Consider the following 14,372-nt stretch of genomic DNA (forward strand, 5'->3'; position numbering starts at 1 on the left):
ATGCTAAAATAACCGGAACCCAATGAATAGGTATGCGAGAAGAAACGATAACGTAGAGTCACTGAGAGGGTCAAGGAACTAACGTCAACGCTCCCTGGGTTACCAAAGGTCTGTGGTTTGCTCGCAACATGAAAATACGCCAATAACTAGAAATACCAACATGTATGTTTTTATATACAGAGATGGGCAACGGGTGACAGGTAGAACATGATGATATGAATAAACCACCTCATTGAAAAAATCTATACAAAGATAAACACCGGGAGCGCTTGCAAAAACATCCATGTACACTGACATAGACTTATAATTGAATAACACTAAAGCAACCAAAACGGGAAAATGTGCTCAGTGCTGTACAGACTTAAGGACTGTGGCCACAGTCACGGCAATCGCAACAAACCTGCTTATAGTCTGTCGGATGATTGCAGTTACAAAAAAACGGGGCCATGAAGATAGAAATGATCAGAGATCAGTAGAAGAACCAGAGTAACCGATATAACTTAACGAGTCGAGAAGCAAGTGGCAATCGGCGGAGCGCATAGCTCGAAAAACTGATAAAAGATGGAATCCCAAAGTGCTTCTGCACCAAAAAACATATTGTTGGGAGACTCTCAAGCATGTTGTAAGACACGAGCGGCGCATTACCATGATCTTTAAATAAATAAAAATTGTGTAAAAACACTTAGGTAAAAAATTGAGTGGTGTCCTGAGTAGAATCTGCATTTCAAACCAATACGGTGGTAGCGTCACAGACTAGCATAAAGATAACTAGTTTTTTAACCCCCGACCCAAAAAGAGGGGTGTTATAAGTTTGACGTGTGTGTATCTGTGTATCTGTGTGTCTGTGGATCTGTGTATCTGTCTGTGGCATCGTAGCGCCTAAACGAATGAACCGATTTTAATTTACTTTTTTTTGTTTGAAAGGTGGCTTGATCGAGAGTGTTCTTAGCTATAATCCAAAAAAATTGGTTCAGCCGTTTAAGAGTTATCAGCTCTTTTCTAGTTTTCTTGTAGAAAAGAAGGTTAGATAACCGTTAGGTTCATAATATTATGTTAATTGACAAATGTCAAGCTGTCAAGATGGACGTTGCCTAAATCATGCCTAAATACATAATTATTTTTATTTGAAAATGACGTTTTGGAAAACTCAGATACTTTAGATCGTAGGCGCGGAATAGTCCAAGAAAATCAGTTCAGCCGTTTGAAAGTTATCAGGTCTTTTCGGTCTTTCCTAGTTACTGTAACCTTCACTTGTCGGGGGTGTTATAAATTTTTAATTTACACTTGTACACAAGTTGTACACGAAATAAATTAATTTTGATTTTGATATAATGCAAGAGACCTTGCTCTAACAGTTTTAAAAGTCGCTTATTAGTGCTATAATAGGCTAGAATAGTAAATACCGCTGTCATCAATCGTCCGGGGCGAAAATTGGGATATTGCGTAAAAAGCGAAAAACACTTAAGACGACAATATTTACCGTTAGCGAGCGATCTAAATGCAAATGATATTACTTGAGACGATACTTATTGAGTTAATAAAGATTGGCTGCGGATCGTGGCTCAAATACGTGCCTCGAAGCCTTCGTCACAAACGATTTGCTCCTAGGTATATTTACAAAAGTATTAAAAAAAAAAAGGATAGCCGTACCCAGGAATTTGTTTAAGTCGAGTTTAAGACTTTTGATATGCATATTTTTTTTGTATAAGTCAACTAGTGGATATGAAAAGCTACAGTACTGTAAGATGTTTCCTTATACATAAATGGGAGGTTTATAAGACCTTAATTCTTCCACCCCTAGATTCAGTTTCTGGTAGAGGCAAGAGATCTTGTTTGGTGGGAGACGGCAAAAATAGTGTCAAACGATCACGATTCTAAAATGTTTTAAGTAAGGGGGAAACTGCCTCTCAAGGTTAGCCGTTTAAATTGAGATGTTACTTAAGCATTTAGAGTAATTTTAACGAAATTTATCAACTCATCGCCGCCGGCACACTTCTTACATAGTACAGGTCCCCTCTCAGTAGAGAAGGGTTTAGGCCATAATCGACCACGCTGGCCAAGTGCAGATTGGCAGATTTCACACACTTTTGAGAACATTATGTAGAACTCTCAGGCGCGATGTTTTCCTTCACTGCTAAGCAAGTGATATTTGATTTCTTAAAACGCACATAACTCTGAAAACTAGAGGTGCGTGCCCGGGATCGAACCCCCGACCTTCCGATTAGATGGCGGACGTCTTAACCACTACGCTCGCGCTATTATAAGCCTGATACCTACTATCAACATTGGATACACATATTATTGTTTCTATCCAACGAACACGTATTTTCATGGAACGTGGAACGGATCTAGATATCTCTCATCACACAATAGTCTGCGTGTTTGTCCGTTGCAGCCTCCCGCAGGATAAAAAGCTTACCTTTTGTGTGCATTTTTCCTTTATGTTAAACAAGGTTGAAAGGGTCCTTTTCAAGTTTTTTTCAACTATTTAATACCGATAAATAGAGTCAGTAACAATGTAAAGATCGTAACCTTTGTCACTCAATTCTTTCACGGCACACGACGATCGCTTCAAGATGAAAAATATATACTTACTTAATGCTTGGAAAAATTCATACTAATATTATAAATGCGAAAGTGTGTCTGTCTGCTAGCTTTTCACGGCCAAAAAGTTAAACTAAACCGATTCTGATTGATACAAAGTTAGCTTACACCCCGGGGAAGGACATAAGCTACTTTTTATCCCGGAAAATCAAGGAGTTCTTACGGGATTTAAAAAAAACCTAAATCCATGAAGACGAAGTTGCGGGCATATCTAGTAAGATAATATAGGTAAATACTGGAATCACCACGGCCGATTATTGTAAAGTACACGTATAGAGACTAGATATTTCAGTGAAAACTTATTTAGATGCGTTGGGTGGTTTTGGGGTGGATTCAAAAACCTCAAGATCGCGTCTCCGATAGTGTTACAACATTGATTGTTATATTAATAGTTAGCGGTGCGTGCTTGGGATCGAACCTCCACTTCCCGGATAGGAGGTGATCACGGCTCACATCACGTTCATATTACACGGCTCGGTGATGAGTAAGGCAAAAGATAAAACACATGAGAATAGAAGAAATAGCGCTCTACAAGTATGATTCAAAGCGTCCTAGGTTTAACTTCACTTTACGTTTGTTACAATATATTTACTTCTATTTACATAATATATTATCATTGTTATATTCATGTTAAAACTTACTTGACATTGTTACGCATGTTGTAGTTCGTGGTGATATAGCCTGCGTCCCCACTGAAAAAAAGAAAAAAAGCGTTATAAAAAAATCGTTAAAAAAAATAAAAAAATCGTTAAAAGCGTTATAAAAATATAATCCTTTATTATCTTTATCTATATCTGATTGATTGACTGACCGACTGACAAACTGCCTTTATTAACGCACAACTCAAACCACTAACCGTATTGAGCTGAAAGGCATGCAGAGTATGTATTATATGATTTAGGCATCCGCTAAGAAAGGATTTTTGAAAATTATATCCCCAAGGGGGTAAAATAGGTGTTTAAAAGTATAGTCCACGCGGATGAAAATGATGTAAGCTAGTTGAAAACCTAAATCCACGCGGAGGAAGTCGCGGGCATCCTCTAGTCTTTCATTAAGAAGTGCACTTAATGTTGGCACACAAATATTTATTTACTTTCTTTAGGAGTACCTATCTACCTATACCGACCGCACTTGCTAAAATGTGTACATGGATGGTGTGTTATAGAATATTTTAGGAAATTTCCTCGGTAAACGGTAAACGCTATAAAATTAATTTAGGTATAAGTTATACGAAATTACTGGTTCTAGAGTGGTTTACGACGAGATCGCACAGATTGGGTTGAGTCTAAGCTGTTTTTTTTTGGAAAACTTGTTTTACCCAAGACCCAAAACCTGTGTTTTATTATTTTCTTACGTTTTATTAGTTTGATTTGTGTGTAAGTATGTTTTCATACCATTGAAATTAATAACTGGTTTTATTAACCAACCTTAAAAGAGGTTCTTTAAAAATAGAAGATATATTTGACCCGTATGTATACAGCGTATCCCATAAATAATGGATCAAACTTAAGCGGAAGATACATCACCTAATTATCTAAAACTAATTTGATCAGTTTAAAAAAAAACCAAAGGGTGACCAAATTTTGTGTTTTCTTTAGTTTGTCCATTTTTATATGTACCTACGCTCGCGATGTCTTAAATACTATTGAACCAGTTTTGATAATTTTTAGGTTTCCGTACCCAAAGGGTGCCAACGGGACCCTAACACTAAGCCCCCGCTATCCGTCCATATGTCCGTCTGTCTGTTTGTCTGTCTGTCTGTCTGTCAGCGGGCTGTATCACAGGATATGTACATTGCTGCTAAATAATAAAAACAACTCGTAGCATAGCAAGCATGAGCTAAGTGGTTCGAGAAAAACGTTTTGGTCTCAGCGAGATTATATCCAAATATCGTATTTTCTCTTTAAGCTGTGGAAAATTCAACAAAATTAAATTTCTCGATTTTTTTGATGAAATTATTTTTCATTTCGTACCTACTAATATAAAATATATTATTGAATTCTTTCAGGTTCTTACAGAAAGTAAGTATGGTATCATTACGACTATAATTTAAGCTATGGTTATTCCAACGTGTGGACATCTCGTGGTTTGTAACATTTGCTTCCATGTATTCCATGCATCTTTGTAACTAAACACTTATGTTAAACTTAATGTAATTTCAATTTTAGTTGTAATTTTTGTAGGCGCCTCGTGTTGAAGTGTTAAGGACTTGAATTCTGAGCACAGGGTCAAAGAAAACTAGGCTCAAGTTTGTGTAGTGTAATATCCAGTCATTTAAATTCAAAACAATGGACACAATCGCTTTCGGTATCTTGGCCTACTTGCAGTTGCGAATATTCAATGAATCAGTTAAAGGCAGAGAAGTGCCGTAGGTATATCTGACAGAGGCTAAAGTCCCGCAAAAAACTCCCGCAGTCTACTGGGAATTCCGAATTCCAAAAGTTTTGAGTACCTACTAGACTTAGAGAGAAGTAAACAAGTGTAAATTAAAAATTTTCAACACCCCCGACAAGTGAAGGTTACAGTAACTAGAAAAGACCTGATAACTTTCAAACGGCTGAACCGTTTTCTTTGACTATTTCGCGCTTACGATCCAAAGTATCTGAGTTTTCCAAAACATATTTTCAAATAAATAATTATGTATATCTAGGCAACGTCCATCTTGACAGCTTGACATTTGTCAATTGACACTTGAATATTATGAACCTAAGGGTTATCAAACCTTCTTTTCTACAAGAAAACTAGAAAAGAGCTGATAACTTTTAAACGGCTGAACCAATTTTTTTGGATTATAGCTAAGAACACTCTCGATCAAGCCACCTTTCAAACAAAAAAAACTAAATTAAAATCGGTTCATTCGTTTAGGTGCTACGATGCCACAGACAGATACACAGATACACAGATACACAGATACACAGACACACAGATACACACGTCAAACTTATAACACCCCTCTTTTTGGGTCGGGGGTTAATAAATAAATAAACACTTATTGTTCCAAGTAATTTTCTCTAAGAGCAGTATTTTTATAGTGCAGTTATATAATTAAGCATAACAATATGTAAGCGTAATCATAATTCACACTAAATCGTAGTTAGCGCCGTAATAGGTGCTTACTTCACTTTTGGTGTAAAATTGTTGATGTCATAATATATACTTTAAAAATCTAATTGATTGTGCGGCGCCGCGCACCTAATATGCGACCAGCATTACTTTACATTGACCTTATGACTCAGAGTACCTAGGTACGTACACAGTAGTACCACACATTGGTATACTCGTAGTTCAAAAAGAAACAACAAGCAGGCGTACGTTACATATCTACATAACTTCTATAAGCATTTATCGAAAAATAATTACTAAGAGATCACGATGTTGGCGTCATAAATGGCGTTTCTTAATAATGCCAATCAAATTGCCGCGTTCAAGGAAAATCTTGAAGGAATTTGGCATCTATAGCCTTGTGCTCTACTGCGGTGGTACAAAAACCGTGTCATTACTACGTACCTACCATACGTCTGGACTACGTCAATGCATTTTTAGCTGGAATGAAAAAAACCCATATCACAAACCACACAAATACCTCATTAAATATAACTTTATAATATCAGTTCCTTCATCCTCATATTCCTTATTAGGTAGGTACATAGTCTCAATTAAATTTAAAGAACATGTGAATAAAATGTCATTTTAGGGTTCCGTACCTCAAAAGGAAAAACGAAACCCTTATAGGATCACTTTGTTGTATGTCTGTCTGTCCGTCTGTCCGTCGTGTCTGTCAAGAAAACCTATAGGGTACTTCCCATTGACCTAAAATCATGAAATTTGGCAGGTAGGTAGGTTAGCACAAATAAAGGAATAAATCTGAAAACCGTGAATTTGTGGTCACATCATTAAAAAAAATTAAAGTGTGTTTCAATTTTCAAAGTAAGATAACTATACCAAGTGGAGAACCATATGAAAGGGCATTAAATGTACATTCTAAAAAAGATTTTATTTATTTTTATGCATAATAGTTTTTGATTTATCGTGCAAAATGTCAAAAAAAATACCCAAGTACGGAACCCTCGTTGCGCGAGTTCTACTCGCACTTGGCCGGTTTTAATCAATAAAGACTATAGAAGGGCTGCCTCATTTTTTACGCAACGGGTCAGCCTGGCTGTCCAGCGCAGGAATGCAGCCAGTATTCTTGGTACATTCCACGCGAGCATGATTTGTATAGTTATTAGATAAGGCTAGCTATAATTTTTATTGTAATATTAAAAAAAAGACGAAAAAGAATAAAGTGATGCGTCAACGGACAATTTATAATATAAGTATGATACCTACCTACTTTATAAATTAGGTTTAAGTAAAGCTACTAATAATGATGATTGGCCTATAGACTAGATCATAGTTTAATAATCGAGAAGCTCATTTGGACTCAGTAATAAAAATAAAAAAGTTTAATTTATTGGATTTAATTCATTTTGATACATTTTAGATACAAGTAGGTACAATGATAACACTGGAGCACATAAAACATGAGAACTGAGGTCATTTTAATTATAAATTCATAACATGTGGTATAAATGGTGAAATATAAGTGCGAATTCAAAAGATTCTTTGTTAATTTATTTTAATTAGTAGTTAAAGTAAATATGTTTTGATTAAGAACATTTTAACTACAATAATAAACTCTAGAGAGACAGGTAATAATAATAATAATTTAAATCGTTCCGTATTAGATTTCAACGAGAGCGAAGCGACGGCCTAAAAAGAAAATTTTACTACCAAGCTACTTAAATATTCTATTTTTAGGTCAGAAAATTTCCTTCTACTCTTATAAGATTTTCCCAGATATAAATGAAGACTTATCAAAAGAATTTTTGATAAATTCTTCTAATTTTCTCACCATTTTTATTTCATGTAGGACTGCATGTGCCACTTATGATACGTTAAGACTCTACCACCAGTTCGGAAAGCATAATCTACTGAGAGGAGCTCGATAAGAAACTCAACAGTTGCTCTTTTTGAAAAACCCGTGTCAAACCGCAAGACGTCCGGCGAGTTTCCATCCACCCGCACGAAACATTTTGCTTCATCATTCCTCATACGCATGGCTAAGATTTGGAATACTCTTCCGCGATCTATGTCTCCTACGAATTACAATCCGAGTACCTTTGAAATAAGGTCCATCTTAGGCCACATTATCACTTTCGACGAGGTGTCATTGAGGTCACGCGTGTGCTAAGAAATTAAAAAAAAGTCAAAATGATACAATAGGTAAGTATGCAACGATTACACTATCTTATGGGCTGCTGAATGTACTTATAGCCGACCGTTTCTTTGTAAACTACAGATTATCAAGTTCCTCAGAATCTACAACCGTTCCAAAGTAGGAAACTGCTTATTACACGGAGATGATGAGATTAGACATCTGTGTCATTGTGCCAATCGTAAACCTGCATACCCCTGATTACAGACTAGCTAACTCGGGCATGCTTCACAGAGAATGTGGCGGCTTCCAAAATCAATGTTCACACAATTGGAGTTATATTAATTACCCATAACCGTTGATCATCGATGTACGTGGATTTTTAGGGTTCCGTACCTCAAAAGGAAAAACGGAACCCTTATAGGATCACTTTGTGGTCTGTCTGTCTGTCCCTCCGTCGTGTCTGTCAAGAAACCTATAAGTATATAGGGTACTTCCCGTTGACCTAGAATCATGAAATTTGGTAGGAAGGTCTTATAGCACAAGTACAGGAATAAATCTGAAAACCGCAAATTTGTGGTGACATCATTTAAAAAAAATTAAAATATGTTTCAATTTTCAAAATAAGATAACTATACCAAATGGTATATCATATGAAAGGGCTTTACCTGTACAATCTAAAACAGATTTTTATTTATTTTTATGTGTAATAGTTTTTGATTTATCGTGCAAAATGTAGGAAAAAAATCCCGAGTACAGAACCCTCAGTGCGCTAGACTGACTCGCACTTGGCCGGTTTTTTTTTTAATTAACTTTATTGTGCAACCAGCCTTTCTCGTGAGTTAATGAAATCCACTTTGAAGTGAAGATATAAGCTAATACTCATACAAACGCGGGTTGCAACTTTGTTTTAATCTTTTTAGAGATGGAAAAGTAGGTACCTGCCTGCATATTTATAAACAGGTCGACATGACCAGTGGATCTCTCTGAACGACAGCTTTCTATCGTAATTGTGGTGTATTATCGACAATTACTGGAACGCACCGTACATCATAGCGACTGTGTACCTATTAAGGCTTTGATATACAAGACGCGCGATGGAAACTTCCAACGCGACTCCCACAAGTTGTAGTAGATACGAGAAAAACCCTACCAAGTACGAATGAGACTTGCACACCGAGGGTACTAATTATTTTTATACATTGCATACGTAACGTGTGAGTGTAACTAAAAGCGCCTAGTAGTACTAGTAGTGGTAGTGTAGTAGTATAGACTATAGAGCCTCAATAGCTCAACGGTTGAGGAGCGGACTGAATTCCGAAAGGCCGGCGGCGGTTCAAACCCTATTGCACTATTGTCATACCCACTCCTGGCACAAGATTTACGATTAATTTGAGGGGAAAGGGGAGTATCACTCATTAATCATCAGCAAAACACGGCTAATATTCTTTAAAAAAAAAACTTGCTGTCTCGTCCGTTTTCTATTTATCCAATAGTAGTTCAAGATATAATATCATCCCGTCCCGTTCGGCACATGTTACGTATGCAATGACCTTTAGTCTGTAATCGCAAAATAATATTTATTAGAATTACAAATGAATGATTTTCGGAGGTTTCCCTTTACTTGTGCTGCAAGACTTCTAATTGCCTTTTATGATTCTAGATTAACGAGAAGTACCTACCCTATAGTTTTTGATTTATTTGCTACTGTAAATTTGTCATGATTCATGAAAGGCTAGTAGACAGATAGACACATTCACATTTTTATAATATTAGTATGGATGACGTCATGCCATGCTGCCGTTATCACGCATCGCTGACATTCCGCGTTGCGTCTGTCCATTATTCCAGCCACTTTGCCTGCCACGCGATTCGTGGTGTCCAAACGCTAACATGGCTATACGAAGCAATCACACTAATATTATAAAGGAGAAAGTTTGTATGTGTGTGTGTGTGTGTGTGTGTGTGTGTGTGTATGTTTGTTACTCCTTCACGTAAAACTTCTGGACGGATTGGGCTGAAATTTAGAATGGAGATAGATTATATCCTGGATTAGCACATAGGCTACTTTTTATCCCGGAAAATCAAAGAGTTCCCACGGGAATTTTAAAAAACCTACATCCACGCGAACGGAGTCGCGGGTATCAGCTAGTTTGAAATACGTCCTGATTTGTAAGATTTAAATACAATTGATTTATGAATTGGTAGGTACAGCTGATCAAGGGTATTTTGCGGCGAGATTCAGAAGAGTGAGAGACTTATCGAAGTACTCTTCCAATACATACTTAGGTATTAATTGGCTACATCATCTACAACTACCTACCAAATGTCCCAGTTTCACACGAGTGGTCACAAAACGTGTGCACTTTCTAGAGAAACTGTCGTAGTGAAAACTTGAATAAAATCTTATAAGCCCTTTTCGAGGCGTTCGTGAAAGGACATGGCGAGCCTACTTTATACCTACAGTCGTTTCAACCAATAGTCGTCTATTAATTGAAACTTTAAGTGCGAAAATCTGCCTTGAAAGAAGAAAGAAAGTGTATATTATCAATTATAAAATATAACAAAAGTATATAGCATACATATGTAAAGGGACCGACACTTAGATCAAATTTGTAGACTCCTACACCTTTTAATCTCGTGCGTTTTGTACCTTCTGTTTTATTCAGCACTTTCCGCGAATTTTATATGCCATGTACCTAATATAATGTACCTAAATAATTTAAATTTTAATCCATATTCTTTTCCAATTAAATCTTTCCAATGGATTGAAATCTGAATAACTGTGAACTGTGATAAATAATTTTATGTATTATTATAGATAGGTATAACGGTAGATAGGTACTATGTTATAACATACCGAACCTGCGAACAAAATTTTTGCTCCATGATGAGTAGAACAGAAGCTATACAAAACTCATGTCAAAGGCACGAAATCGTACTTTAGACATGACAGTTGTCATATAGAGCAAAAATGGCGAGTGAGTTCTCAAAATGTATGCATTATAATATACTGTAATGTTAAAAATTAATATCATCGACATTTTACAAACAAAATCAATTTTTTATAATTGATATGAAATAAATCAATGGCTCCTTAAAAATCAATTTGAAACACATGGAAGGCTTGTTCAAGTTTGATACGTACCTATTAAGTTGCATTTGCATTTACAATGTTAGCAACACGTGTATCTAAATATGCTTGACGATTGAAAATTGAATCCATTTTACGATTCTCGATATTATGATTTGTGAAATTATTTACTTATTAGAATAAGGTAGCTACATAGAAGTCTCTGATTGTAGAGGAATTTTGTTATATATTTTAAAAATGATGGTTGAGTCTACAACGGATAGGTCAGCTGTACTTTCAAAATCATCAACCTATCGCCAGTGTACTACTGAGTATCAGAATGAGAAGGATTTTGGCCGCAGGCCGCAGTCCACCAAGCTGACCAGGTGTGTGAAGTTTGCTCACCCGCAGAACATTTTGGAGAACTCTACGTGCGTGCGTGACGTGGATCACACCCCCGACAATCACGGCAGCAGCCTATCACAAGACACAATATGAATCAATTATGTGCGTGAGTTTGTGGCCTCTATTAGTGTTGTTATGGATATCCATATCCGTAACCGAAACTATCGGATATCCGAAATAAAAAAATATCCGTAACCGTAACTGAATCCGTAATAAAAGTTTTGGATAGTTTCGGATAGGGCGGAGTCTAACTAAATACTACACTCGTACGAATTAACTGTGCACTCCGCTGGAATGCGACACCTTCATCAGTTTACATTTTACAGTTCCTTAAAAAATTAATATCCGTAACCGAAACTATCGGATAATCCGAAATAATTTAATATCCATAACCGTAACCGAAACCGATATTATTTTTTACCAATATCCATATCCATATCCGGATCCGAAATTATATATCCATAACATCCCTAGCCTCTATCTTCGAATGAGAATAATAATCATTAGAAACGCGCCTTCTATGTTTTGTCGTTCACTGTTTATAGTACCTACTAGGTATTTAGAGGTATATGATATAGGCAGAGTGAACTAGAGTGAGGGGACTTTTGATTTGATCCTGAATCGATGATACATCAAACTAGATGATGCCCGCGGCTTCGCCCGCGTGTATTGGTCAGATCCCCTCTAGCATCAGGGTTGAGGAGTTCAGGAATCCAAATTTTTTATGGAACACTGTCGCAAAGTTCCTTTAACGATTAAAAAAAATTACGCAAATCGGTTCAGAAATCTCGGACATATCAGGGTACATAGGTAGAAAAACACAACTCCATTTTTCAAAGTCCGTTAAAAAGTAGTGTATGTTACTCCTTGTTTAATCCTCTACTTGTCTGTGAAAGCTCCGTCCAAATAGGTTTAGCCATTCCGAATATTAGCCCGTTCAAATAGTCACGACACTTCAATTTTATTTATTAGTAAGTATAGATATAGATATTAGGCTATGGCGACATTAATCGTAGAACAAGTGTAAATTAAAAATTTATAACACCCCCAACAAGTGAAGGTTACAGTAACTAGAAAAGAGCTGATAACTCTTAAACGGCTGAACCAATTTTTTTAGATTATAGCTAAGAACACTCTCGATCAAGCCACCTTTCAAACAAAAAAAACTTAATTAAAATCGGTTCATTCGTTTAGGCGCTACGATGCCACAGACAGATACACAGATACACAGACACACAGATACACAGATACACACGTCAAACTTATAACACCCCTCTTTTTGGGTCGGGGGTTAAAAATAGGGCTACCTGCGCCAAATGTATTAACATTCGATGCCTACCAGCGACGTTTTGTTAGAAGTTCCATAATTGTCCTGAAATGTGGCATAGGAGGGCAAAATTAATTTTATGACAGGCAAGTTGTGTTACATGTTTTTGCCCGCAAAAGTTTAGCGGCATTTTAATTGCATATATTTAACGTGTTGTGGTCGACCTCCATGTGGGTAGGTATTCTTTTTTGACACGTTCCTAAAACAAAAAGTTTTGAAACAGAATATTGTGTTAGTGCGTTACTGTATTTTTTAACCCCCGGCCCAAAAAGAGGGGTGTTATAAGTTTGACGTGTGTATCTGTGTGTCTGTGTATCTGTGTATCTGTGTATCTGTCTGTGGCATCGTAGCGCCTAAATGAATGAATCGATTTTAATTTAGTTTTTTTTGTTGGAAAGGTGGCTTGATCGAGAGTGTTCTTAGCTATAATCTAAAAAAATTGGTTCAGCCGTTTAAGAGTTATCAGCTCTTTTCGAGTTTTCTTGTAGAAAAGAAGGTTAGATAACCCTTAGGTTCATAATATTCAAGTGTCAATTGACAAATGTCAAGCTGTCAAGATGGACGTTGCCTAGATATACATAATTATTTATTTGAAAATGATTTGTCGGGGGTGTTGAAAATTTTTAATTTACACTTGTTTATATTGTTTTGCTTTAAATTGTACTCCACATCATTTAATAATAGTAATCCCCAATTGACTCTCTTTAATTGAAAAATATATTTTGAAAGTAGATACCTATGTTTAGAAAGTACGAAAGTAGGTATAATAAATAAAAAAATGTCAGTCAATCCCACCTTATAACTATGAAATATACAGTGTTTTTGTTATGGATTTTCAAATTAATTACAGCGTCAAAATTAAAATTTCGTAATTTATAAATTAAAATCCATAATAATTTAAATTATTGTTAATTTATTTTATATATATCGGCATCAGCATGTCGGTAATGCAACTTTGAAATTTTATCCGTTTCAAAATCGCCCAACGAGCCAAAAAAATCCTAATACTTACTTATACAGTACCAAAAGTTACAAGACTCTTCAAATAAAACGTGATCAACGAACTAACATTCAGACTTTATTCTCGAAAGTAAATATAGTATTACGTGTATTTTCATGTCACTAGTAAGTATTATGTAAAATACTGGTATTTATTAATCTCTACTCATTAAATACTGGCGAGTTCATTTAGTTACAATCGTAATCTATACTAATAAATAAAATTGGAGTGTCTGTCTGTAATTTCGTAATAACTACCTCATATTAAGCTCATATGGTTATTTGAACGATACCAACACTGAATCACACGTTTTTAAATTTTTTGTCTGTCTGTCTGTCTGTCTGTCTGTCTGTCTGTCTGTCTGTCTGTTTGAAAAGGCTAATCTTCGGAACGGCTGGACTGATTTTGACGGGGTTTTCACAGACAAGTAGAGAATTGATCAGGGAGTAACATAGACTACTTTTTTAACCGACTTTCAAAAAGGGAGTTGTGTTTTTCTACCCATGTACACCGAAAACTCCGAGATTTCTGAACCGATTTGCGTCATTTCTTTTTTAATCGATAGAGGAACTTTGCGACATTGTTTCATAAAAAATTTGGAGTCCAACTCCTCAATCCTGATGCTGCAGGGGATCTGACCAATCCACGCGGGCGAAGCTGCGGGCATCAGCTAGTCCTAATTAAAATGTTTCGTCACACCCCAGCAGTATTATGTGATACAGGAGCGTAGGTAGATACACCCGCCCTGTACCGTATCGCAGAAATG

At 36.2% G+C, this 14,372-nt stretch overlaps 1 protein-coding gene across 2 annotated transcripts in view; it reads right to left on the reverse strand.

The window, feature by feature from the left end:
* LOC123880250 (neprilysin-2) overlaps window positions 1-14,372 on the reverse strand; it is an 82,020-nt gene that overhangs the window by 50,182 nt on the left and 17,466 nt on the right. For both annotated transcript variants that reach the window (XM_045928270.1, XM_045928269.1), the window contains exon 2: window positions 3,246-3,296. In XM_045928270.1, the coding sequence (XP_045784226.1) occupies window positions 3,246-3,296 (51 nt within the window). The remainder of the gene's footprint in view (window positions 1-3,245; window positions 3,297-14,372) is intronic.

The sequence above is a fragment of the Maniola jurtina genome, chromosome Z, assembly GCF_905333055.1.
Source record: "Maniola jurtina chromosome Z, ilManJurt1.1, whole genome shotgun sequence".
NCBI lineage: Eukaryota > Metazoa > Arthropoda > Insecta > Lepidoptera > Nymphalidae > Maniola > Maniola jurtina.